General features: G+C 44.4%; 1 protein-coding gene and 1 long non-coding RNA gene across 3 annotated transcripts; one reads left to right on the top strand and one right to left on the bottom strand.

The window, feature by feature from the left end:
• Positions 1 to 870: 870 nt before the first annotated feature.
• On the bottom strand, positions 871 to 14,608 carry NEURL4 (neuralized E3 ubiquitin protein ligase 4). Its single transcript, XM_051995853.1, has 28 exons — positions 14,050 to 14,608; positions 13,189 to 13,612; positions 12,176 to 12,483; positions 11,782 to 11,893; positions 11,609 to 11,697; positions 11,249 to 11,321; positions 10,700 to 10,967; positions 10,294 to 10,475; positions 9,781 to 9,866; positions 9,422 to 9,584; positions 9,082 to 9,280; positions 8,880 to 8,956; positions 8,714 to 8,792; positions 8,062 to 8,237; positions 7,739 to 7,867; positions 6,937 to 7,082; positions 6,534 to 6,764; positions 6,230 to 6,328; positions 5,742 to 5,903; positions 5,293 to 5,457; positions 4,621 to 4,779; positions 4,053 to 4,232; positions 3,674 to 3,761; positions 3,258 to 3,365; positions 2,908 to 3,052; positions 2,265 to 2,377; positions 1,946 to 2,114; positions 871 to 1,595 (listed from the first exon to the last, which is right to left on the bottom strand). Exons 1-28 carry the CDS (start codon positions 14,293 to 14,295, stop codon positions 1,391 to 1,393), a joined length of 4,581 nt encoding a protein of 1,526 aa, XP_051851813.1. The 5' UTR covers positions 14,296 to 14,608; the 3' UTR covers positions 871 to 1,390.
• LOC127560903 (uncharacterized) lies at positions 14,391 to 23,581 on the top strand. 2 transcript variants are annotated; one of them, XR_007953425.1, is made up of 3 exons: positions 14,391 to 14,467; positions 20,513 to 20,625; positions 21,947 to 23,581. It is a non-coding gene; the product is annotated as an uncharacterized LOC127560903 (long non-coding RNA). The 2 variants fall into 2 exon arrangements; XR_007953424.1 differs by having other exon boundaries at positions 21,687 to 23,581.
• The last annotated feature ends 1,155 nt before the right edge of the window (positions 23,582 to 24,736 follow it).

The raw sequence follows: 24,736 nt of genomic DNA, 5'->3' as shown, positions 1-24,736 counted from the left end.
GGAAAGGGCTTCCTCCCCAAGAAAACATAAATTTAGATAGGTTCTCCTACCAGAAGAAAAGGGCAGACTCCAAGGAGCTAATAAATAAATTGGAAAGGACCTTCAAAGACATCATTTAGTCCAATTCCCGTATTTTACAGATGAAGGCTCGGAGAAGTAAAATGACTTGTCATAGGGGCCAAGCCAGGATAGAACACACCTCCTTTAACTACTAAACTACCCCCAGTGTTTCCCAGTCCTTTTACCCGGAGGCCGCCAGGGTCAAGGGGGGGGAAGGAGGGACCATGAATAACGTTTCAAGAATAATACTGTCAGAGAACTAAAGATTCTCAAGTTCTCATCACTGTTCTACTTCCAAAATAAGTCTTATACAAGGGCACATATCTATCTGTTGCCCCTTGGGTACCAAGAAACCAAAAGGTTTTGTGCTAATCTTGGGATGGGAGTCATGAGAGGACAGCACAGACACTGGTGCAAAGAAAGGTTTAAAGTCAGTTCTTCCTTTTCCTGATAATTTCTAGGTGAAAACAGCATTGAGAGAAAAGACATTCTAACATTAAATTGTTAGGAACACTGAAGACTGGGTATAAATACATTAGAAAACAAACTACAGGATTCCTACACCTGATAATAACTAGTATTTTCTTATGTTATATTGCTCTTTTTAGGGTTTACAAAATGCTTTACATCAATGACCTTCACAACGGTTCACACAGCAGCTACTAGGCATAAGACAGAATATGAACTCAGACCTTCTTGATTCCAAATCCCATACTTTATCTTTTAGGACATCTAACTTGTCTACATTTCCTTGGAACTCTGTTAGGATTTCTCTTAGATAAGTGCAAGTGGAGACTGGGACTGACAAAGTTGTATCTGAGACAGGACGTTTATTTCAGTTCTTTAAGAAATCAAGAGTAACAGTTGTATAAGAGTGGCCCTTTCTCCCCCACTATTCCTTCCCAATGGAAAAAGTTTCAACGGAGAGAAAAGGGAGACAAACTCCCCTTGGGGATTCACATTAACCAGAAACAACGGAAATAAATTAAATGATGGGAGTTTCCCTAAATCAGTGCATGAGGATAGGGAGAGAACTAATGGGTTCATTGAGAGAGGCCTTCCAAATCCAGCCCCCATGAACTTTTCCCAAGTGTTCTGGACCATTACAATTTCCCCAAATATGTAGGCAACTCCCAACCCAGGAGAGCTACTTGCCAAATCCAAGAACTCCTCCAAACAAAAATCCAAAGCTCCCTGGAAATCTAAGGGAGGTCCCATCATGTTCCCTTTCTTCCCTGGGTATGGTTGGGGGAATGTATAAAATGTTGGTGCTTCCCAAGTCCATAAACCTTTCCTACTATTGTGCTTGGCAATATGGGCCTCTATCCTCTCACTCCACTCGTACCAGCAAGGCATAGAGTAACGTGGCACCCTTTTCCTTGGTCACCCACTCCAGCTCAGCAGGACTAAAATGAGGGTCGGGTGGACCCCCAAGGGCTGTAGAGGGTGGGCCAGGTGTGTAGGATCCAGGACGTACACACACCTGGAATGCCACCTGGGCCTGGTAGGGCCTTTGAGATTTGGGGTCCCGGAATCTAAAGACAAGAAAGAAGGAAAGGTCTGTTGGGACAATATGAGAACAACACTTAGAAAGGAAAGGGTAGAAATGTCATATTCATATATGTCAGAAATGATATATCATGGAAAAATTGTGGGATAAAGGGAAAGAAGGAAGGGCATTGGGGAAAGCAGGAGGCAAGAAAAAAATGGGAATAGGGAAATTAGAACCAAAATGTGTTTAAAAGAGAGAGAGAAAGAGAGAGAACGTGAGAGAGAAAGAGCGTGAGCGAGCGCTGGGCTCCAGGGACCTCCCTCCAAGGTTCACTAATATCCCCATTACTTAGTTACTCCAACTTTGTTCCCACCCTCTCCTGCTTTCACTTACTGCACTTTGGAAGCAAGGGCATCAGTTCCAGCAGCATGCCGAAGGGAGGGGGAAAGCAGCACAGGAGGGGGTTGTTCCTCACGAGGAGGAACACAGTTTTCACCAGATTCTCCATACCCACAACCTGGCTCTGCCTTTAAAGGCCGACAGCTTAAGATTGAAGCACTCCCTGAAAGTAGAGGGGAATGGTTAGGTGTCTTTCCCCTTTATTTTCCCCAACCCTCTATATCTTCTCCATACTCTTCATTTCAGGGAAAAGGAGTACTGGTCTCTCCCTCCCCTTAATCATCCATTCTTCAACTTTTTCTTATCCTATTACCTGCCCCTAGTTCCCCTCGGTCCAGCACTCTTCGAACAGCCCCAACACTACTCCCATGGTAAGCCATGTGCCACTTCTTGGATAGTGCTGCTGTCTCCAATCGTGGATTCACTCTGGGGGGAAAAAACATATGCATGTCTGTCTAACCTTGATTACTTCAAAACCTTTCTCTTCAAAGAAAAACAAGGTGGACTTATTGCATCCAACTGTCTTGCTGAAAACAGCCTAGTAAGAAAGAGGATACCAGGAACATACATCTGGAAAGAATTAGAATTCAAACCCAGATCTTCCATCTCCCAGGTCAGGATACTTCTAATTATTATAGTTTTTAAAAATTCTGAATTTAAAAACATCAAATTTTATTGACCTATTTCATGGTATTTGCACTTATATAACAGAAAAAACTGTATAAGAAGCTGTAGATTTCTATTATGTACAGCTTGGTTTTTTCATTTTAGTTGTTCAAAATTTTGTCCTGCTTTCCTGTGTTTTCTCAACTTTTGTTCTTTAAAAGTTTCTGCATGACTTTTTTCCTTGTGGCACAGATGAAATGGGGAAGAATGGTTAGGAGGACAAAGGGGGAATAGGGAAGGACAGCAAAAAAAAAAAAAAAAAAAAAATCAAAAACAAACAAGCTACATGCCTGAGATTGAATCGGCACCAGCCAAAAGGCAAGGCATATTCTTGAGGTGGCTCCCCCCGCCTACGATGTGCCTCATCTCCACGAAGTTTCCGACAGGATTCACAGTAGCACAGGCTTCGCTTGGGGTGTGGGACAAAGTAATCCTCTGGCAAAAAAGAGAAAAGCTTAGTTTAGGGCAGAATCCTTATTTCTATATTTCATCTGTGTTCCAGTTTAGCCTGTCCCTCCTCAAGTATCAGAAATGAGCCCTACCTCTCCTGCCAACTATTTAGGAGTTTGAGAAAAGTAACCCTAATGTCACAAGAAAAAAGGATGAAAATGGATGGTAGAATTAAGGGATGGAATCTCACCTGGCAATAGTAGCAACTCTTGGAATCGAGAACAGAGAGCATGGTATTCACAGCTCTTTAAAGGACTGGCATCTGGAGGTGGGGCCCAACACACACTTTCTTTGATGCCTGAAAGATAGGGGTAAATCAGTAGAGAAAGGGTGGAAAGAGAAGAAGGGTCAAATGGTGTGAGTGAAGAAGAGATGGGAACAGGGCAAATTTGGGGGACATCTCTTGCCCTCAATGTGCCTCATTCAACTTCTTAAATGCCTGTTTAGGAAGTGAGAGAAAGGGAGGAATTAGGAAAAAAATGATCCTCTGGGAAATAAGCAAAGAATTTCACTATTAAGGATAGGTGTCCCAAGAAAGGAGAAGAATTAAGAGTAACAAGGTTCCTCCAGTGGGACTGTATAGTTTAGGCCTTCCCTAAGTCTCACCATCTACCACATCAGCCTTCTCCATGTCCCCCTGGATTCCAGCTCCCTCCCCACTGGTTGCTCCTGTCTCAAGGCTCAAAATTGTCACCTGGAAAAGAAGGAGAAGGGTTGGTTTATCTTTTGTCTCTGCTCTCCTCTACACAATGGATTTTCTCAATCCCACTGTGCACCCCACTCCCTCCTCCAGCCCCAATAGCCCTTCAATCTCAATTCCTTTTCCCCTTTAAATTCCCCAGTTCTCTCCATCAAACCCATAAAATCTTCACTATACCCCCAATTCTTTTAAGGCACCACCGCCACCACCACCACCATGCTCCTCTAACTTCCTAGATTCCTCCCCACTTTCAGCACTATCCCTGACCCACCACCCCCTGCTGACCTGCTCACACTGGCCATAGAGGTCCACTAGGGCATGGCAGGGCTGGGGCACCTCAGCCACAGCCACACCCTGGTCCACACCATTGACATAGAGGTGCAGCCCCCCAGACCCGTCCAACCTCAGCCCCAGCACCGTGCCTTCTGGGCACGTGTCCAGGTTTGGCCCATACTTCTCGCAGATCTGGGGGACAGAAGCATAAGAATGAGCCACTTTTCAAAAAACCCCACCCCAAATATATCAATATCCATTCTCCAATATTATCATTTGGTCAATCCCCACCCCGACTCATATACATCTTTACACAACTTTACCCTCTATTCATAGGCTTCCCTTCTTATGATCCCCTTAACACTTGTGCCTCTTCCTCATCCTTTGTGTCTATTTACTACCTCCTTCTTCAGGTTCACATTACCTTTGTATTCTTTCCCAGTTTCTCCAGTGGCTCCCTAATTCCTATACCACTCCATATTTTTCTGGGCCCTTTCCTTTCCTGATATCCCAATCATCTCCATTTATTCCATCTGCTTTGCCTACAGGATTGTTCTCTTTCTTCACATGCCCTGCCCACCTTGAGGCCATTATGGAAGATACCCTGGCCCCGAAGTAACCAGGAGGCCCGTTTGAGGGCACAAGCTGAAGCTGGAAAGTTGAGCCGTTCAGGGGGGTAAGCAATGACTCCCAGGGCCAGGGATGAAGTCCACTGCCGGTTCAAGAAATCCAGCCGCACCTGACGGGAATGGAAGATTATGTCATAGCAAATGTTGATGCATAGAAAGTGGTATCACTGGGTATGATGGGGGAAAAGAGAAACAGGACATATCAATTCCTGTGTAGATATGAAATGATTTAACTTTTGACATAATTTCCTCCTCAGAGAAGTACTATTCATATTAATTTTGTAGGATTTCCTCTCTAGGTAAAAAAAGATAAGCTCACGAGTAAAGACGTCTTTGAGAAAGGGATTCTTAAAGAGTGCTGACTTAATTCCTCTCTGTGAAACAGAGATAATGCCCTTTCCTAACCATAGAGAAAAACCAATATTCTACTTCTTTTCTAGGAGACTGTCAAATGTTTTAACTAATTTATATTTTCTTTTCTAGGAGGAGGAAAATACAAGTAAGTAGGCCTTTTGTTTCTCTTTCTTAGGGATGGAAGCAAATCGGGTTGAAAGAATGAAGGAATGAGTTCTTCAGAGCAAGGACCTCCCTTCTGTTCAGGGAGGGATCAGGCCTTAGCCCACCTGGACCAGCTGCTGAGGAACCAAGGGCCGGTTTATTACAACTATGCCCTGATTGTAGCTGGCCACCCGTGTGGCTGTCAGGTTTCCATTGGACAAGAGGATGTTCTTCCCATGATTCTCCAGAAACTCAAGGGCTGCAGGGGTAACCACAGCTTCATTCTCACCCTGTTGGAAGGACCATATGGTTGTCAACTACATCTCTAATTCACCCTTTTCTATTCTCACAGGTCCCAGTCTAATAAGGGAGGAGTACTTCCCTGTATTGAGAATCAATGAAAGCTAAGGTATACAGCTCTTGTTCACATGAGAAAATAGGATGAGACACTTCTCTCATTTCCCCCTAACCCCAATATCTCAAGACATGCAGATATCATTCAGAGAAGGTTGGCATATGGCAAAAAGATGCAGACACTTGATCAACTTTCCTTGCCCCAAACCTCAGCTCTTACCATGGTGCCTGGTTCTTCATCATCCTCATCTTCTTCACCCTCACTGCCAGTATCTGAGCTGAGTGAGGGTGGCTTGGTGCCTTCAATCTCCTCTAGCATTGAGGAGCTGACAATGGAGATGACCTTCACCCGCCCGTACAGGTCCAGCACTACCCACACATTCTGGGGGCACACATGGGTGAAGAAGTGGGGTATTACAGCATACCTCCTCTCCTCACACTGCTATTCTTCACATAAATCCTACACTCAACAGGGGAAAAAAGCTGAGGGACAAGATTGAGGGAGGTGAGATATCAAGGGTCTCAAACAGATGACAAGATTGGGGAAGAGGTAAAAATAAGCATCAAAGCATACAGGTAAGCGGAGTCAAGGAAAGGATCTTGAGGAGGAGTGAGAGGCATGAACCAAAATGTGAGAAAAGGAGTCAAAATAAGCAAGATAAGCCTGGTAATAAAGGAGAGGGAAATAAGAAAATCCAACAGCAGTACCTTGGCAATGTCAGTGGCTGCAGGCCCCATGTCTTCACCATCTACTAGGATATGCATTGTGTCATCTGCTCCTCTACGTACTCCTACACGGCTTCCCACCTGTATAGAGATTTCAAATGAATTTTAACTCAACAACTTTGCATTTATTCTCTATGTTCTCCTCTCCTAAGTCCATCTTTCAGAATTCTGTCCTCCCCTTCCATAATTTTACACCATCTCTCCTAACAACACTTCCTTCCCTTTCTCAGCCCTCCCAGGGATCTGTATCAAATCTTCCCTTTTCCATCCTCCAGACCCTGCTCACCCCCAGCCTTTCCAGATTTCGTCCATAATTCATCCGCTGAAGTTGTCCATTACGTCTCACCTCACAGCCAGAAACCATCCATGTTGTCTTGGCCCGTAGCTCTGGAAGTGAGGTGGGCAGCCCTGGCCCTGCCCCAGTCCCTCCCCCAGGCCCCATGTCCCCTGGTAGAAGTGTTGTCAGCCCTACTTTGAATGAACCTGCCCACTTCTCATCCAGCTCTTCCACTTGTACCTGGTAGGGAGAAGAGGGAAATAGGGTGGTGACTCAAAAGCAGTAGGAAAGAAAGGCAGAAGTATAAAGAATCAATTGTCATGAGTTTCCTCCAAAATCGTCCTTTAACAGTTCTCTTTGAGACTATTCCCTAGAGACTCCCAACTCCATTTTCATCATTTTCTATTCCTACCTCAAAGATCTCATCAGTCCTGAGCTCCTTCATGCTGAAGACTAGACCATGAGCATAGCCAGCTACTCTCATGGCCCGAGTACCATCTTCTCCAAATGTCACATTTTTCCCACAGCAGCTGTGGAATCGGTGAGCCACACCTGCCACTGGGAAAGAAGAGTACGAAAAAAGAAATTAAGAGGCATAGAAAAATAAGGGAGACATTCTCTTCCACACTAGGAGCAGGATAAATTCTGATATGTCTTTTTTAACTAAAAAGTGCTTAGCCACTGTTCACTCCTGAGATAGTCAGTGGCAAGAAAGCCTTATGAGATCATCTCTTCACCAAAGAACCAAATTTAGGCTGCCTGCCTTTGCAGAAAGTGAGAGAGAAGACTCAGCAGATTATTTCCTATTCAAACAGGAAACTAGGAGGGGCAGCTTTCTCTTCTATAAGAAAGAAACCAGTCCAAGCTCCCCAAACCAGAAGTTGAAATTAACATTTCCTTGATAGAAAGCCTAAAAGCTCATGGATTTATAACATCACTTCTTCAGAAAGAAAAAGCAAACACTGGTTATCCCTCTCCATTTCTCTTTGAATTCTGAAGTCTTCCTCTTCACCCAAAAGTGCCCTGTCCATAACCTATACTACTCAAACTGCCACTGTACCCTTAAGAATTTTTTCTTATTTAGGATCCTTAAAACTATTAGCTATTATCTCCCATTTACAACAATTCTCCCTGTCTCAAGGCAATCTTTTTCTATAATGTTGCTTCTAAACTACTCTAATATGTATAGATCCTTTGTTTCCTAAAGTTCTCACCTGGCGAATGAAGTGGGAAAGATTTCTCAGTGGCATTGCTGGTTGATAGGCTGTTATCCATAGGGCCTGTGGCACTGGTAATGGAGACTTGGACACACTGGCCGTAGAGATCCACCACAGCATACACCTCTGGGGTCAGAGGGAGAGGCAGGGGCTGGGACACCAGTTGCCTGAAATCCTAAAGGGAATGAGGACTAAGGTATCTGAGTCCCAAAAAGAGGTGTGGGTTGAGAGGATGGCTTGCATCCCTAAAGGGAAAAGATTGGTTTGGAGAACTAGACACTAGAGGGTCAGACACTTGGATCCCTGAACAGGGAGGTCACCTTTCCCAGCAGGAAGGCCAGAACAGGCAGGCCCTTGGTCTTGACCATTGATGAAGTAATGCAGGTCACCCTTAGCAGTACGCATCATGCCAATCCGAGAGCCAGTGCCTAGAGAATCTAGGTCACAGCCATAGTTGTTTCGCATGGTATTTCCATCCTGCATGATAGCTGTGCCGCTTTTGAGGGAAGTAGGGGAAATGGAAGTTAGCTTCCCTAACAAAATAAGGAATCACAACACTATTAAAAAATTTCTTCAGGAAGAGGGAAGTATTAAGACCAGGATGTTTTCCCAAATCTAGACTTTCATCCTGTACCCCTCACTATCAATTTCCTTCAACTAAGATATCATTTTAATAAAATGACCCTCGTACTATTTTCAACAATATCCTTTATCCATATGCCTGCTATAGTGCCTACATGCTATGGTGTATTCTTCCTTTCCTTCCATAAAGTTTAGACTATTATTATGGAAATTTTCTATCAATGATAGTTCTCTGCCCCACATTCAATAAATCTTCTCCATAAAAAAGCACAGTACCAACCCAGAGGACCTCCTTTATCCCATTCCATGCCATGCCTAGCACAGTCCCTTTCCAAAAAGCCATTCAAGCAATAACAATAGTAGTGAATGGATGAATAAATTGCCTCACACCTCAGCATCCATGTATCATAGTCAATGTCAGTCATTGTGTTGGGGAACTCCAGGTCTTCCGGTCGTATGGCAGTTACTCCTGAGGGGGGAAAGAGCACCTTTATGGCTCAGGCAATCTTTATGGCTAAAATGTCAGTCTTCTCCTCAATCACCTTAACCAACCTACCAGCCTCAATAGACCCTGACCAACGATCAACCATTTTCTGGATGACAATCTCAAAGAGTTCTCCCTCTCGAAGAGCCCTGCCAGAGAAAAAGGGAAGACTTAAAGACAGTTTCTGAAGGCATCAAGGATGTAAGAACCAGGCAGAGGAAGAGGGGGCAGGAAGGAAAGGGAAACTGATACCTTTATCCCCTATGGGACTGACCGGTTGGAGATGACGATGGCATCGTTGAATTCACTTCGACAGTTGTGCCTGAGTGCTGTGCGACCCCCATTAGTGATGACAGCATTGCTGCCATGAAGCTGGTGGAATCGAAGATCAGTGGCTCCTGCCCCGGATGAAGGTGAACTTGGTGACAGCTGGTTATTTCCTTCAGAAATGTCATCAGGGAGTGGCAGTAACTCTAGTATTTGAGGGTAGAGTGGAGAATCAGTTACCACATCTGTGTTTCAAATCTCATGTTTCTTCGTCTCAAAATTTCTCCCAGACCTTCCCTTTGAGATCCACAAAGTGCTTCCTGCCTATCCTTATGTTCTTTCCTCACCAGAGTCATCCACAATGGTAGCTTGTGCAGCCTGGCCATAGAGATCAACTACAGCATAAACCCCCGGGGGCACATTCCATGCTGCAGGGCCTTGGGCCACTCCATTGACAAAGAAGTGGAGGGTGCCATCCTCACGCCGTACCACACCCACTGTGTCCCCTGCCTTGAGGAAAGGAATAAGAAGTCAGCCACAGTTCCTGAACCATATTGAGTGAAGGAAAGATGTTATCACCACCAACCATGACCCATACTATATTCTCTCTTCTCCCAGAGGTGTAGTGAGGGAGGGAAATCATCTCCATACTCTAACCCCACCTACTGTGCCCCTTAGGGAACAAAGTCCACAATCCCTACCAGACCTTGAGTCGGTCAAGGTTGTGACCATACTCGTCCAGAATAGTTGTTCCATTGTGCATCACCCCATTCCCAGTCATCATCCAAGTTCCTAGTAAAGAAAGATAAGGGTTAGAAAAAGTTCACATCATTAAGAGATCTTAATGGGATATAAGGAACAAAGGAGAATGAATTATAGGACTATTATTTTAAATGTGAAGAATGGATTTTAATCCCAGATCTTTCTTTGATTCAAGATGTGACTGTGTACTAGTAAGTAATCACCTGTCTGGAACTATTTCCCTAAACTAGAGAGCTAGAGGAGCTAACGATTCTATAGTTTTATATATTAACCTAGTGGAGTCAAAGGTACTGAAGGACTCCTACTTTTCTTATCCTCAGCTCCTTCCTTCCTAGAACTTGTCCCTCTACCTTTCTTCAGTCTTTATGTTGCTTTCCAAATTGTTCCCAAACCCTTATTCAAACTCATCCACTTCCAAACATTTCTCTCCAATTCTTAAAGCAGGAGCCTCTCTCACCTGAACGCAAATTGGTCATAGTAGAGGGCAGCTGCAGATAAGCTGGATTGTGGGTGGTGACCCCAATTTCGATTGAACCGGCCCATTTGTCCACCATCTTGTCAATTCGAACCTGGAATAGTTCTCCATCCCGAAGAGCTCTGCTGCTCAACACTACACCATGATTGAAGTCATCAGTGGCACTGAGTGTAGAAAAAAATGGGAAATCAGCCCTGTTCTTCTACCTCAGACTCAGCCACACTTCCAGCTGCCCTCAAATTCCAGCCTCCTTAGGGAAATGATTCCCCTTAGTCAGACAACTCCCAAATCCCAGTTATTCCTTAGATGCCACTTTATCCCACTACTCTGAAGGCCTTTCCCCCCTACCCTGACCCAACTGAGCCCCTTCCTATCCCAGAAGCTATACTGGGGTCGAAGAGCAGTCCGTCCTTCATGGGTGATTGCTGCCTTCTGTCCACAGTTGGGGTGGAAGAGCAGACGATCAGGCTCAGAGTGGGCAAGGCCAGGAGGAGGCCTTCGATGGGCACCTTCAGGAGACAGGGCCCGAAGGATAGCATTGTTTCGTCGAAGACGGTCACTGTGGTTGTGGTTGTGGACAATGGTCACCTTCACTGCCATCCCATACAAGTCCACCACACCATACACTACTGGGGGTGTCACTGAAGTTGCCACACCTACCCAGGAATAAAGGAAGGAAGGAAAGATTCTAAAAGAAGGAAGTATGGATGAATAGAGTCATAAGAAAAGACAAACTTAAGAGAGGCTCCCAAATACTAACAAAAATCACAGAAAGGGAAGGAGGCAGAGAATAAGTCAAACCTGGGCCCACTTCCATCTTTTATTCTCAAGCTCAAATCCTCTATAACCTCACAACACATACTATCAATCTCATTCCCAAACTCTATTCAATTATTCCACCCTAGTAAATTTACCTTAGTTTGTTTTCTCCACTTACCCTGATCAATTCCATTGATGAAAAAGTGTAGTGCAGAGCTGGCTTTTCTGGTGAGACCAATGTGGTCTCCTTCCTTTGGGGAGGGAAGACAAGAGATCTCATAGTACTCAAAGACTTTCCACCCTACCCATATATCTCCCCAAGGTCCCACATCCAAAATGAAGTCAGAATCTTGGGAGTCCTCCCATTTAACTATATCAGACAGAGGTTAGGACTCAACAATAATAAGGGCAGACTGAGCAAAAAAATCTTACTTGCTGAAACACCCCCATTTATTTAGTAGGGAGAAAGTCTAAAGTATTGCCCCTCTCCCCTTCTATCTTTCCCAATTACATTTTCAGTCCTGATCCTGGTTCTCACCTGTAGCTCATCTAGGCTGAACTCGCAGTATTCCCGGCGTGTCCCTTTGCCATTGGTAAGGATCCCACAGCCACTCATCATAATGGTGCCTACCGAAGAGAAACCCTACTCTCCTTAGTTATGGTCTTGAGATCCTCCCTACCAGTTCCTCTAAGAGCCCAGCTCTCTAGTACCTGAGCGCAGATTAGTCATAGTTGCAGGATACTCCAGGCTGTTTGGGTTGTGAGTTGTCACTCCAATTTCTATGGAGCCTGACCATTTATCCACTAGCTTGTCAATTCGAATCTTAGGGTAGAAGAAAGTCAGCAAATGGGAGGAAGAACAGAATGGTGATGTAGATAGACACCCAGACACCAAATATACATGGATAAACTGGAAAAAAAACAAAAAACCCACAAACAAAAACAAAACCCTCTGGTCCATCCTACAACCTCCCATCTCCACACTTATCAAAAACATTGTACTAAATGTCTGGGTCCTCAAAAGGAACATCATTTAAGGAACTGAGACATAAGAAACATGAATTTCTGAAGAGCAAAGCTGGGATCAAGCCATCAGAGTTCCCACCTCAAACATCTCATTGTCACGAAGTGGACGATTTGTCATGACTACTCCATTGTTGAACTCATCTAGAGGCCGTCGACGCTCAGCTGTCTTGTTGTTGTTGCTAAGTTTGATGAGGGTGCCACACTTCTCATGAAATAGCAGGGCATCGTTAGAGGTTAGGAGTGTTGGGGTAGGGAGTCCACTCCCACCAGCAGTAGGTCCTGACTCTTCTGCAGGTGGTGAGCCAAGGCTGACACTCAGGAGTCCCCCGTTGTAAGCAGACAGGATAGCATTACTTACTACTTCTGATAATTCCATGCCTGAGAAACCTGGAATCAAGAAATTGGCAAAGAGGTAAAATAAAGTTTTCTAAGGAATTTGTTTCCCCTTTCTTGAAAGCACTTCTCTTCAACTTCCCACCTCCCTTGAATTTACCCTTCTCTTTTCCCTTACCCCAGCCACTGTTCTTACTGCTTCTCTCCCTACCATTCTCTCTCCTTCCCCCCATTTAAGGCTGTTAGGGAAAACTTGTCCAGCTAGGCCTGGGACAGCATGTGGGTTGAGGAGCAGGGTGGGGATGAGAGGGAGTAAGGTATCCAGCCCTTACTCCTGATCCTCTCAATCAGGATACTTTCCCAGGTTGCCCAAAACATTCCTTTCAACTGCTCTGCATTGTACCAGTTTTTATTTTGCCTTCTCTTCCCATAGCTCTTTATTATGTATGATATATATATATATATATATACTAGATATATACTATATTTTAGCATTCTTTTCTGTTTCCTATACTCCTCCACATCCCCTTAATATTTCACAAATACCAAAATACTACAAAATACTTTTACCCCAAAATACTACATTTCCAACTATTCCACACAACTATATTCCCAGCTTTCTCTCCCATACACCAACTGTGCCAACCTCTACACCTCCAGCTGTTTGCTTATTCTCCCTTCCCCTGCATAAATACACAAATTCCCAAATGTCTCCTATGTTCCCAAACAGACCCTCTTCCTTTCATTGTAGTATCTCACCTTCATCTCCAGTAGCCCCCTGATCAGCAGAAGTGTCCCCAGGGGGGAGGGCAGGGGGAGGTGTAGGGGTACCAAGACCAGGTTCAGGGGGCAGCACGGTGATTTGAGTACACTTGCCATAGAGATCGACCACAGCCCAGACTCGAGAGGGAAGGCCAGTAGCAGCAACACCACAGTCCCGCCCATTGACCCAGAGTCGAAGCTCACCAGCAGCTGTGCGCTCCACACCCACACGGTCCCCCTCACCCAGCTGGTCCAGATCCTGCCCATACTCTTCCAGCACTGAACGCCCATCTCGAAGCACTGAGCAACCAGACACTACCCAAGAGCCCCCTTTCAGTCCTGTGGCGCTACTTGGGAAGTCCAATACACCTGGGTCCAACGCTGTTACTCCAATCTCAATTGATCCACTCCATGAGTTCACCTATAAATGGGGAATCAGGAGTTGGGTGGGAAGACAAAGCATAAGAAAAAATAGTTCAGCCGGACTTTAGGCCTTCCTAAATCTACTGTCCCTCCTCCTTTGTCTGACTTCCTCCTTGACTTCCTAACCATTCTCTTAGTGTCGTTGGTTCTTACAAATCCCTGAATCTTTTTACATGTCTGAATATCTTCGTTACTGAGATATATCCTCAGAAAATAAGACAAAGAAAAACATTAACTACCTTCTCAGGTCTCACTCCTCAGGGACAGGGTCTCTGTGATCATTACCTTGGTGCAATCTGCTTCTCTCTTATTGGCCCTGAGAGCATTTGCTTCACTAGCTCATTAACACCAACCACCCTCACCCTCACCCTCATCCCTACCCCCACCACCACCTCCTCCTCCCCGTCTCCTTTACACCCCGGAGTCGGCCCACACCTTGCGGTCAATCCGCACTGTGAAGACTCGCCCGTCCCTCAGGGGCTCCCGGCTTAGCACCAGCCCATGGTTGAATTCCTGGCCGGGTTGCTGTCTCCGAGCTGTGCGGCCACCCCCGGACAGACTCACCAGCCGTCCAGTGCGCGGGTGCAGTTCCCCGCCACCGCCGCCTCCACCGCCACCGCCGCCGCCGCCGCCGCCACCGCCCACCCCGGCCCCCGGCCCCCCCCCCGCCCCCGCCGCCATCCCCAGCGCCGCCGCCGCCGCCCGCTCAGAAGCTGACACCGAGGCCTGCGCGACAGCTGTGCTTATCGGCAGCCTGGCAACCTGGATGGGTAATACGAAGGGGAAGAAGCGAAGGTGGCAGATTTGCTTTACGGCACTGCCGGGCACTTTGGGTCGGCCCCGCCCACTGGAGGTGAAGCTGAGCCGGGGTAACAGGGAGAGGGAATCCGATGGGGGAGAAAAAAGGCGCTGAAGGAAGGTTTTGGTTGTGGGGGGAAAAGGGGGAGAGGGAACAGAGATGCAACCAAAACGCGGAGAACAGTGTCGGACTTTGCTTTACGGCACGGTGGTGCAATCGCTTTGCGACATCTGATTGGTGTAAGATGGCCCTTTCACTACGCTCGCGTAGGTACCGTCGCTTTATGGCTGAGAGGCGCGAGCTTAGTGAGTACTGTTGTTTTGAGATCGTGAAACAAACCGACCGCTGGCGGGGCGGGGGAAAAGGAAGACATGGAGACTCCGTCTTGATATTTGATTTTTGGCAAAGACATTTCTCCTGTGGTCTATCCCCAACCCTAGGACATTCCACAGTAAGCAACTGTTACTTAGTTCCAAGTCCTAACTTGCCACACGAAAAACTATGCAATAGCAACACGAAAGCTTAAAATTGCTTTACATCAGAAGAGCAGTAGTATGTCAACTTTTTAATTTTTTTTACGACAGTCGGGAAGCATCTTAATGGAGAGTTTTCGGGTGTTCTAAACCTGAGATAGCGATTCCTTTATTCCCACTCCTTTTCGCCTGTTACAGCCAAGAAATAATAATTCCTTACCTAAGGCAGCGGCTATGTAGGTATAATCATGCAGCCTGTGGCTTTACGGCAACGGGACCTCCCAAGTCTTCTCTTTATCGTCCCAGGTTAAAAAAAAAAAAAAAAAAAAAAAAAAGCTGTCCTCAGCTTTTCATGGTTTCCCTCGAGGACCTTATCTCCGGCTGTTATACTCCCATCTAGGATTACCCACTTGCTGTGCAATAATTAAATGGAGAAATTACCTGTCATAGTTTATTCCCATATCCACAGAAATTTCCATCTCCATCTCCAGAATCTTTTTCCTTAATACAAAATCTTTGGATTTTATAATGAAGACGTTACAAACTGTCACGGTAGCTAAAGCAACGGATAATCAAAAATGAGACGTGAAGCGCCATAATAATTATAACTAGAAGTATCCCTACATGTTTCGTTATATTGTATATAATAATAGATGAAGAAAATTAAGCTGGGAAAAGTGAAACTACCTCATCCAAAGCCAAAAAGTTAGTTCCATCGAAGCTAACATCAAAGCACCCAAATATGTTTAAACTCAGGGACAACCCAAGGGAAGTACTTTAACTACATTGATGGAGAGCATTCTTTTTTCCCCATCAACCCCACTCCTTTTCCCGCTAGGAAAATTACAAAGACAAAAGCCCTTCTTGCAGGGTCCGGGCTCTGTGATTGGCCAAGTTAGGTACTGGTGGGGCAGAGAAGGAAATTTAGAAAAAGGATGCTGGGGAGTGCTGAAAGAGCGGGCAACCGCGAAGGAAGCAGAATCCCGAGACTCCCATACTTGAATCGTGACTCCGCCCACCTTCGCTTCCCTGGTGGGAGGGGGCAAGAGGAAAGAACAGCCCCTGGGGAGAGCAAAGAGGAAGGGAGAGTGGAGTGTGGATTTCCCCCAGCTGGCCGCGGTGGGGGCGGAGCCGCAGGGGTGGGGCTATATAGGATAGAGGAGCGGGGTGGGGTATATGAGGGAGGCTCCCTAGTTCGGGGCGGGGTAAAATGGAGAAGGGGGAGGCTGTAGGAGGGTTACTCGAGGGAGTGGCGCGGGGTTGGAAGGCTAGAACCTGGTAGGGTAGTGTCTCTAGCATTCAGGATGGAGCTGCAGCTGGCTTGTGCTTGCCCAGCTCCTGCTTACTCTGTGCTGTGCTCAGCCCACGCCCAGTCTCTCTTCCCCTCCCTCTCCCCCCCCCCCTCGATGCCGCCCTGGAGCATCTTGAAGAACACTAACCCCATCAAGGTGCCAGAGGGTCCCCAGTGGGGAGAAATACGGAGGCAAGGGGGAGAATTGGAGAGTTGGGGAGGAAATGAAGGAAACGCTTAAACTCTACTCCTTGAAGGACAGATTCTCCCTGAATCCTGGTCTCTGTAAAAGATCCTGAGAGACGGGCACTACCCTCATTGATAACACTCACTACTGCTTAATCCTCCTATTGAATTAAATAGATTCATTCAATTAAATTCAAATTCAGCATAAGCTGTACCCAGCCCCATCAACAGCAACCCCCAGCTTGAGGCAAGATTTATAAAAAGAGCCAATCTTAAACCCTCTCTTTGCAGAGGACCTAAAGTGCCAGGCCATGCCAAGAAAACCTCTGCCCACTGGGATGATATTCTCTTTCAGCGTTACCCTCTTTTTATCCTCATCTATTTCACCAACGAAACTTTGTCTCCTTATTGGGACCTTTGTCTCTGTCGGGACTTTGCCACTAAGGAATTCAGTCTTTCTATTCATGCATAGCAAAGGCTTACATCCCAATGCCTATAATACTTATTTTTATCAGTCTAGCTTTTTGGGTGTTGTAAATTCCTTTACAAAGGATCTCTGTGCCTAGAAGGGAGTTCCCCAAAACTCCCTACCCATGTCCGAATCCCAAGGGAATTTAGAGGAACCAAACCTCTTCATTTAGTTCCTTGAACCCCTGTCCTGCCACTAATTTCATCATCTAACTCCCTTACCACCTGGAACCCTAATCTCATCATTTGGTTCCCTGACAACCCTAAATTTAGACCTCATCATTCACTGACTGGGAACCCCAAAATCTAGATATCATCAGAAGAAAGGTTAAAAGGAGGAGAGAGCTAGGGACGTTAGAGTCAGCTAAGAAGGAAGTCCCTAAAGACTTATGGAAGATAAAAGCTACAAAAGGAGTGAGGGAAGTTGAAGAATCAAGGGATGAAGAGTTGGAAGGGAAAGGACTTTAGTCATCTAGTCCCCAGCTTCTAAAACTCTGGTTCTCCACCCTATACCAGTCTGGTAACTGAATATAGGAAGTCATGAAATTATGATTTACTATCACCAAATGTTTGATTTGTATACCTATTTTATATAACTATACCTGAGGTCATGTAAAAATTGCTCTGGTGGAAAAGGGTCAAAAGTGGGAAAAGTTTTAAGAAACCTTGAATTCTACTCCAATTTCAGTTGAGAAAACAGACAAAAAGAACTTAATTTGGGGGCAGTTAGGTGGGGCAGTGCATAGAGCACCAGCCCCGAAGTCAGGAAGACCTAAGTTCAAATCTAGTTGTGTGACTCTGGGCAAGTCACTTAACCCCAAGTGCCTCAGCAAAAACAAAACCAAAATTTAATTTGCCCAAGCTGTCAGTTTTAGACTTGGAATTATTTGTACCAGAAAGCACTTCCTCAGCCTAGAGTTTTTCATGTCTGCCAAGAGTGGGAAAGAGAAATAGGTCACAAAGGTTCTGGATTGGGACTCATGACATCCCTCTCCATGACTTTTTTAATCCAAGAAGAAGTACCAACATTGGGATGAGATGAATATCTTGGCCACTGTAATGCCAGAGAAACTGAGGCAAGATAGAGACTAGAGAGTTTTTAATATTTTATTTGAAAGGGAGAGATTGTACTGGGGGCATGCTGCCCCCAGGGCTGATGTCCAAAGCATTCATCAAACAACGTGAGTTCTCAATGATATATCAAGGCAGGAGCAGAGTCAGAGTGCTGAGAGTGGGAATGGGACTGATAAATCCAGTTCTGATAGGGTTGGGAGAGGCACAGGACATTCTGATAAATTGGAATGGGGAGAGGCACCCAATATTCTAATGTCTAAGATAGAAGGTCTCTCTCCTTATCTGGATCATCATGATTAGGAAGGAGGGGTGAGGTTGCTGAACAATTAGGAACTGAGGCAGAACAATTCAGGAAAACAGAGTCAGGACAATTAAAGGGAATTGTGGCACAACAGCCGCACACCGTCCATTGGGCAAGAATTACAGACTTCTGAAGGGGATGAACCCAGTACACACAAGCCAATATGTACCTAAAGTACTTGGAAAGCAGGACAATGATCTTGGCTGAGAGAGGCCTCACAGCCACCCTTCTCCTCAGGGTCCCCTGGGGTTTCAGACTAGTGGAGTTTGGGGGAGGGTTAGTCTGGATGGATGCATATGTGCATGCTTCTTTCTCCCCAAAGGCACTCACCTCTCTTCCCTGCCACATCCCACATGCTTAGGCTGAAAGACAGTGATGAGCATCTGAAAGCAATTTCATAGGCAGTGTCACCTGAAGTGCTTGCTGAGAGGGGGGTGCTCCCTGGCCTCAGCTCTCCTTGTTGAAGGACCCAGGCCAGTCTGGCCAGCATCAACCTCCATTTGAGGCTCCTTTCAGGGACTCATATAATAGAAGAAACTCTGTAACTCTCAGCAGGCTCTGGCATAAACAATTGGTGATAAGAGTCATCTGTCCTTGAGAGATGTTGGGATGTTGGGAGTTGTAGCTTTCTCTTCCCATTGGGAGGCCCTCTATCACCACCACACCATCTGCCTTTCCCCCTTCCAGGGTCCCCAATACCCTCTCCCCACCTCTCTAGGGTTGCAAGATTAGACAGTTTTTGCCCCAAAGTTCTTCGGCTTGGAGATAACAAGAACACAGGCTCCAAGAAAAAGTTAACATCTTTAAAAAAATAAGACTTTTAGGCAGAGACAGTGGTTGTGAAGTTCTGTTATTAGCCCTAAGGGCTTAGGTCTCATTCCACAGTGCAGAAAGATTTTGAGTGGCATTGTAAGGCTCACTATGATGAGAGAAAATACCTGAAATCTCAGAAACTAGCTGCACAGGATGATGAAGAGGAGCCCTCAGATAAATTAGTTATCTCTTAAGTCTCCCAAGAAAACAGTTGACCTACTTAAACTCTATGGAAGGATCTCAGATCCCAACTAGATTGAGGGAAGCAGTAGGATAAGGGATGATTGAGATTGACCAAGAACTATGATATAGTAGCAACATAAGAAGCTAGATAACCTTAATGTTCATTCCAGGGACTCATGGGAAAAGACAAGCAGAGTTGGCTGATATACTTAATCTTGGGTTCAAGTCTTAGTCTCTGAAGGCAGAGGAGAAGGTAGGGATGGAAAGTATGAGAGTATCCCAAATGTGAAGAAATAGGGATGGGAGGTGTGAAGTGGAACATGCACTGGAATAGAGCTATATAAAATCCATCATATATAGTTGCATATTCCAATCCCCTGCTTCTATAGGAATTAATTGAGCTTGTATGTATTGAAGATCATGATTCTACCCCTTCTCTCCACTTACCTTCAAAGATTAGGTTCTCCTATAAAGCTCTGTGGGGGAAGAGACTCTGGACAGAGTAAAAGAGCCATGAAGTGGGAGGGTGTAAGGACCTCATGGGAATCTTCCCAATGAAGAGGGACAAAAGGTTCAACAAGGAAGAGAAAGATTTAACTGAAGGGTTGATGTAATCATCGTAAAATGGAACTAAATGAAATTTTGCTGTTCTGTCTGATATTTAGCAAATCAATTTGGGGTTTTCTTGGCAAAAATATGGAAGTGGTTTGCTAGTTCCTTTTCCAGTTCATTTTACAGGTGAGAAATTGAATCATATAGGGTGCAGTGATTTGTTTAAGGTCATTGAGCTAGTAAGTAGCTGAAGCCTTCTTTGAACTCCAGAAGAGTTGGAGCATAGAAGATAACTTCAGGGCTGGCATTCTGTTGTTCTATTTGGTTGCTCCTAGATCAGACTAAATGACTTGGGACTTCCCAGGGTGGGAAGTGAGCAATGAGTAGGATGTATCTGATAAAGAAAAGTTTGGTATTCCTGGAAATTATCAAAGAGAACTGCCCAGATGTTATAGAAACAGAGGGTAAAATTGACATTGAAAGAATTCACCAATCACCTACTGAAAGGGACTCTAAAATCAAAACTCCAAGAAATATAATGGCCAAATTCCAGAACTATCAGATGAAGGAAAAAATACTGCAAGCTGCTAGAAAAAATCAATTCAAATATAGAGGAGCCACAATAAGGATTTCTCAGGATCTAGCAGCATCCACATTAAAGGATCAAATGGCCTGAAATCTGATATTCCAAAAGACTAAGGAACTTGGTATGAAGCCAAAATAACTTACCCAGACAAAATGAGCATTTTTTTTTCCAGGGAAGAAGATGGACATTCAACGAAATGAGTGAATTTCATCTATTTCTGATGAAAAAACTGGAACTAAACAAAAAGTTTGATCTCCAAATATAGGACTCAAGAGAAATAAAAAGGTAAAAAGAACTCTTGGGAACTATATTTCTGCTATAAAGATATATACTTTGTTCTAGAAACTAGAGGTGGAAAGGAAATGTCATTTGTCTGAGAGAAAGAATGGAGGGGGATGAACATAGTGTGTATCTTACATCAGAATTGGCTTAAAGAGAAAAATGTTAGACATATTCGATTTATGGTGAAACTTCTCCCACTTCATTGAAAAGTGGGAGGGGAAAGTGAAAAGGGAAGGAGTAAGCTAAGCAAAAGGGAATACAGAAATTGTGAGGAAAAGGGGTAAGATAAGGGGAGGAATTCTAAGTGGGGGGAGGGATACTAAAAAAGGAGGGCTGTGAGAAGCAAGTGGGGCTCACAAGTTTAATACTGGGAAAGGGGGTAAGGGGGAAGGAAAGGAGAAAAGCATAAGAAGGGGTTAACAAGATGGCAAGTAATACAGAATTGGTCATTTTAACCATAAATGTGAATGGGGTAAACTCCCCCATAAAGAGGAAGCAGTTAGCAGAGTGGATTAAAAGCCAGAATCCTACAATATGTTGTTTACAGGAAACACACTTGAAGCAGGGTGATACATACAGAGTAAAAGTAAAAGGTTGGAGCAGAACGTATTATGCTTCAGGTGAAGTAAAAAAAGCAGGGGTAGCCATCCTGAGCTCAGATCAAGCAAAAGCAAAAACTGATCTAATTAAAAGAGATAAGGAAGGAAACTATATTTTGCTAAAGGGTAGCATAGATAATGAAGCAATATCAATATTAAACATAAGCCAAGAGGTGTAGCATCTAAATTCTTAAAAGAGAAATTAAGGGAGCTGCAAGAAGAAATAGACAGCAAAACTAGTATATGCATACCCTTTGATCCAGCAGTGTTTCTACTGGGCTTATACCCCAAAGAGATACTAAAGAAGGGAAAGGGACTTATATGTGCCAAAATGTTTGTGACAGCCCTGTTTGTAGTGGCTAGAAACTGGAAAAATGAATGGATGCCCATAAGTTGGAGAATAGTTGAGTAAATTGTGGTATATGAACATTATGGAATATTATTGGAATATTATTGTTCTGTAAGGAATAACCAGCAAGATGAATACAGAGAGGACTGGCGAGACTTACATGAACTGATGCTAAGTGAAATGAGCAGAACCAGGAGATCATTATATACCTCAACAACGATACTGTATGAGGATGTATTCTGATGGAAGTGGATTTCTTCGACAAAGAAATCTAACTCAGTTTCAATTGATCAAGGATGGACAGAAGCAGCTATACACAAAGAAAGCACACTGGGAAATGAATATAAACTGTTTGCATTTTTGTTTTTCTTCCCAGGTTATTTTTACCTTCTGAATCCAATTCCTCCTGTGCAACAAGAGAACTGTTCGGTTCTGCACACATAAATTGTATCTAGGATATACTGTAACATACTTAACACGTATAGGACTGCTTGCCATCTGAGGGAGGGGGTGGAGGGAGGAAAGGGAAAAATCGAAACAGAAGAGAGTGCAAGGGATAATATTGTAAAAAATTACTGTGGCATGGGTTCTATCAATAAAAAGTTATTTAATTAATTTTAAAAAAAGATAACTTTTCCAAAATATTTAAAGGCAACAGCAATATTACTGATAGATGGGAGCACAAATGTCAACTGTGTTTTAATCCTAGAATATGGAAATCTTACAATATATTCCATTCCCTATCCTATTCCCCAACTGTTTTGCTCTAGACATCTTGTCTAATTCTACTCCTAACTCTACTCTTTCCTCTCTTCTTCCAACCAACTAATATCCTTTCCTGACTCTTCCAATTACCATATTCTAGATCTTTCTAGGTTCTACCCCTCTTTCCCTTCCTACTAATGTAGCCCAGGGATCTCATCTGATTCCTCCTGCCACAACTTCCCAGGCACAGCCTTAATCCAGAAGCACAATGGATCCCCTGTGATATCTGGCTGGTGTCACTGGCTGGTAACCAAGGAACTGAATTGGAAGAGCTCAGGGACTTCAGACAAAGATGCTGGGAAAATCAGCCCTGCTGGGAGGACTGGAATGAAAGCATGAGTCATAGGGCAATTGTTGGGTCTGGGATATATACTGGGAAGTGGGAGGTGGAAGGGAGATGGAAAGCTGTAAGTGAGAGATCACAGTTAAACTGGGGTGGGGGCACTATTTTCCTTTCTCACTACATGAGGCCTTCTTACTCCAGTGTGTATATGATGTGCCTTATAAAACTGAGCAGAAAGGTGATGTCCTGTGTCATTTCTGTGAGTTGGTGGATTGTTAGAATCCTTACAAAGTGATAATAAGTCAGTTGCCTAATTTAGCAGAATAGCACGGTTAGTTTTCTTGGTGGTCTATCTCTCTGCTTGGTTCCAAGAGCTCCCTCTGAATGTCTCTAAATCCAAAGGTTTGTCCTTCAGCCTCCAGCCAGCACAAAGTTGGAAGATGGAATGAATCTGACTCCACCTCCAAGAGTGGGCTTGTGGGCTTCCTCCCAGAGTGCTCCCTTTTCTGTCAATCTTCCAAACTAACTAACTGACTGAAGCTCCAAGAGCTTCTTATATATGATCTCCCAAAGGTTGACTCCTCCTCTGAGAGAGTGGGATTATGGGATCTGAGAGTAGGATTATAGGTTTCTGACTTGTGAATCTCATACTGAATACTGACTTGTGAATCTCCCAAAAGTGTGAGCTCCAATGAGTACTTAAATACATTAGTGAGCTAGAGGATTTGCTAAATACCATGCTAAATTAGGCAACTAACATCACTTTATAAGGATTCTAACAATGGATAGAGCAAGAAATCCCAGGCTTAAGTTTCAGGATGGTCTCTCCCTAGCTGTAAGCCCAATGGGAAGTTCCTTCAACTCTCAAGTTTCAATTGAGTCACTTGTAAAAGGGGAATAATTATATATTGTGACCAAATAAATAACATATGGTATGGTGATTTTCTTCTTTAAAATATAATATAAGAATGGTTCTCTCTGGGTGAGAGCAGGTTTCTCAGGGAGGTTTTCTGAGGGCAGCCTTAGTTTCAGTTACAAGTAATAATCATCCAAAATGCAGCCATCTGGTAAAAATGCAAACGTTTATTTTCTCCTTCCAAAATAGCCCGGTTAGTTGAGGCCTATCTCTCTGCTTGGTTCTAAGAGCTCTTGCAGCTTTGTCCTTTGCTTTGCCTCTGCTTTCTTCAGCCTCCAGCCAGCCAAGTGGAAAATGGAATGAGTCTCTCTTGCCTCGGAGAGAGGGCTTGTAGGCTTCCTCTCAGAGTGCTTCTCTCCGATTCCAGTCAATGTTCTGAAGTAACTCTCTCTAACCCGAAGTAACTCTCTTCCGAGAGAGAGCTTCTGGCTGAACTCACTTGATGCTCCCCTCTCAGTCTAATTCAGCTGAACTCTCTCTACTGGGCCTCTTTCTGCTTCTTATATCTGAGAGAGTGGGATTGTGGGATATCTCCCGGCATGCTCTCTGGTCCTAAGAGCTTCAAGGGAGGTGTGAATTTACAAAGTTACAAAGTTTACTTTGTGAATCTCCCATACTTGTGAACTCCAATGAGTACTTAAATACTTCTTGCTTATATGAGCTCTCTAAAGGTGTGAACACAAGCATTGTATCAATTAGTTCTACTTAGTACCTTGTTTCAGGTTCTGGCCCAAAACATCTCCTTGTAAGATCAGATTAGTGATACTGAACCATGCTAAATTAAATAATTAGTGTCTCTATCAACTCTAATGACTTAACAGTTTGTAAAGATTCCAATAGTATGGAAAAGTGCTTTATGTGTATAATAGGGTTCTCTAAAAAACGCAGCATCATTAAGAAAAACAATAGAGATAAAGATGGGAACTTCCCTCTCCTTTTCATACTTCTGATCCTTCTGGAGGTATCCCTTTGAGACTGTGCAGGGTGTAATCTATTCCCCACCCATCCCCAATAACTCTCCTTAACTCTAACTCCAAATAATTTCCCTCACCTTCTACATGATACACTTCATCTACCCTGGAGTCAAGAGGAGAACACTGTTCAATGGAAGATATAGTTGACTCAGATCCTTCAGCTGGAGGAGAGGGGGAAGGGGAGACACTACACACCTCGCACCTATCCAGGTCATGGCTCGCCAGAGA

The sequence above is a fragment of the Antechinus flavipes genome, chromosome 4 (assembly GCF_016432865.1).
Source record: "Antechinus flavipes isolate AdamAnt ecotype Samford, QLD, Australia chromosome 4, AdamAnt_v2, whole genome shotgun sequence".
Lineage (NCBI taxonomy): Eukaryota > Metazoa > Chordata > Mammalia > Dasyuromorphia > Dasyuridae > Antechinus > Antechinus flavipes.
Note: the sequence above shows the minus strand (reverse complement) of the source record. Positions and strands in the feature narration are given on the sequence as shown.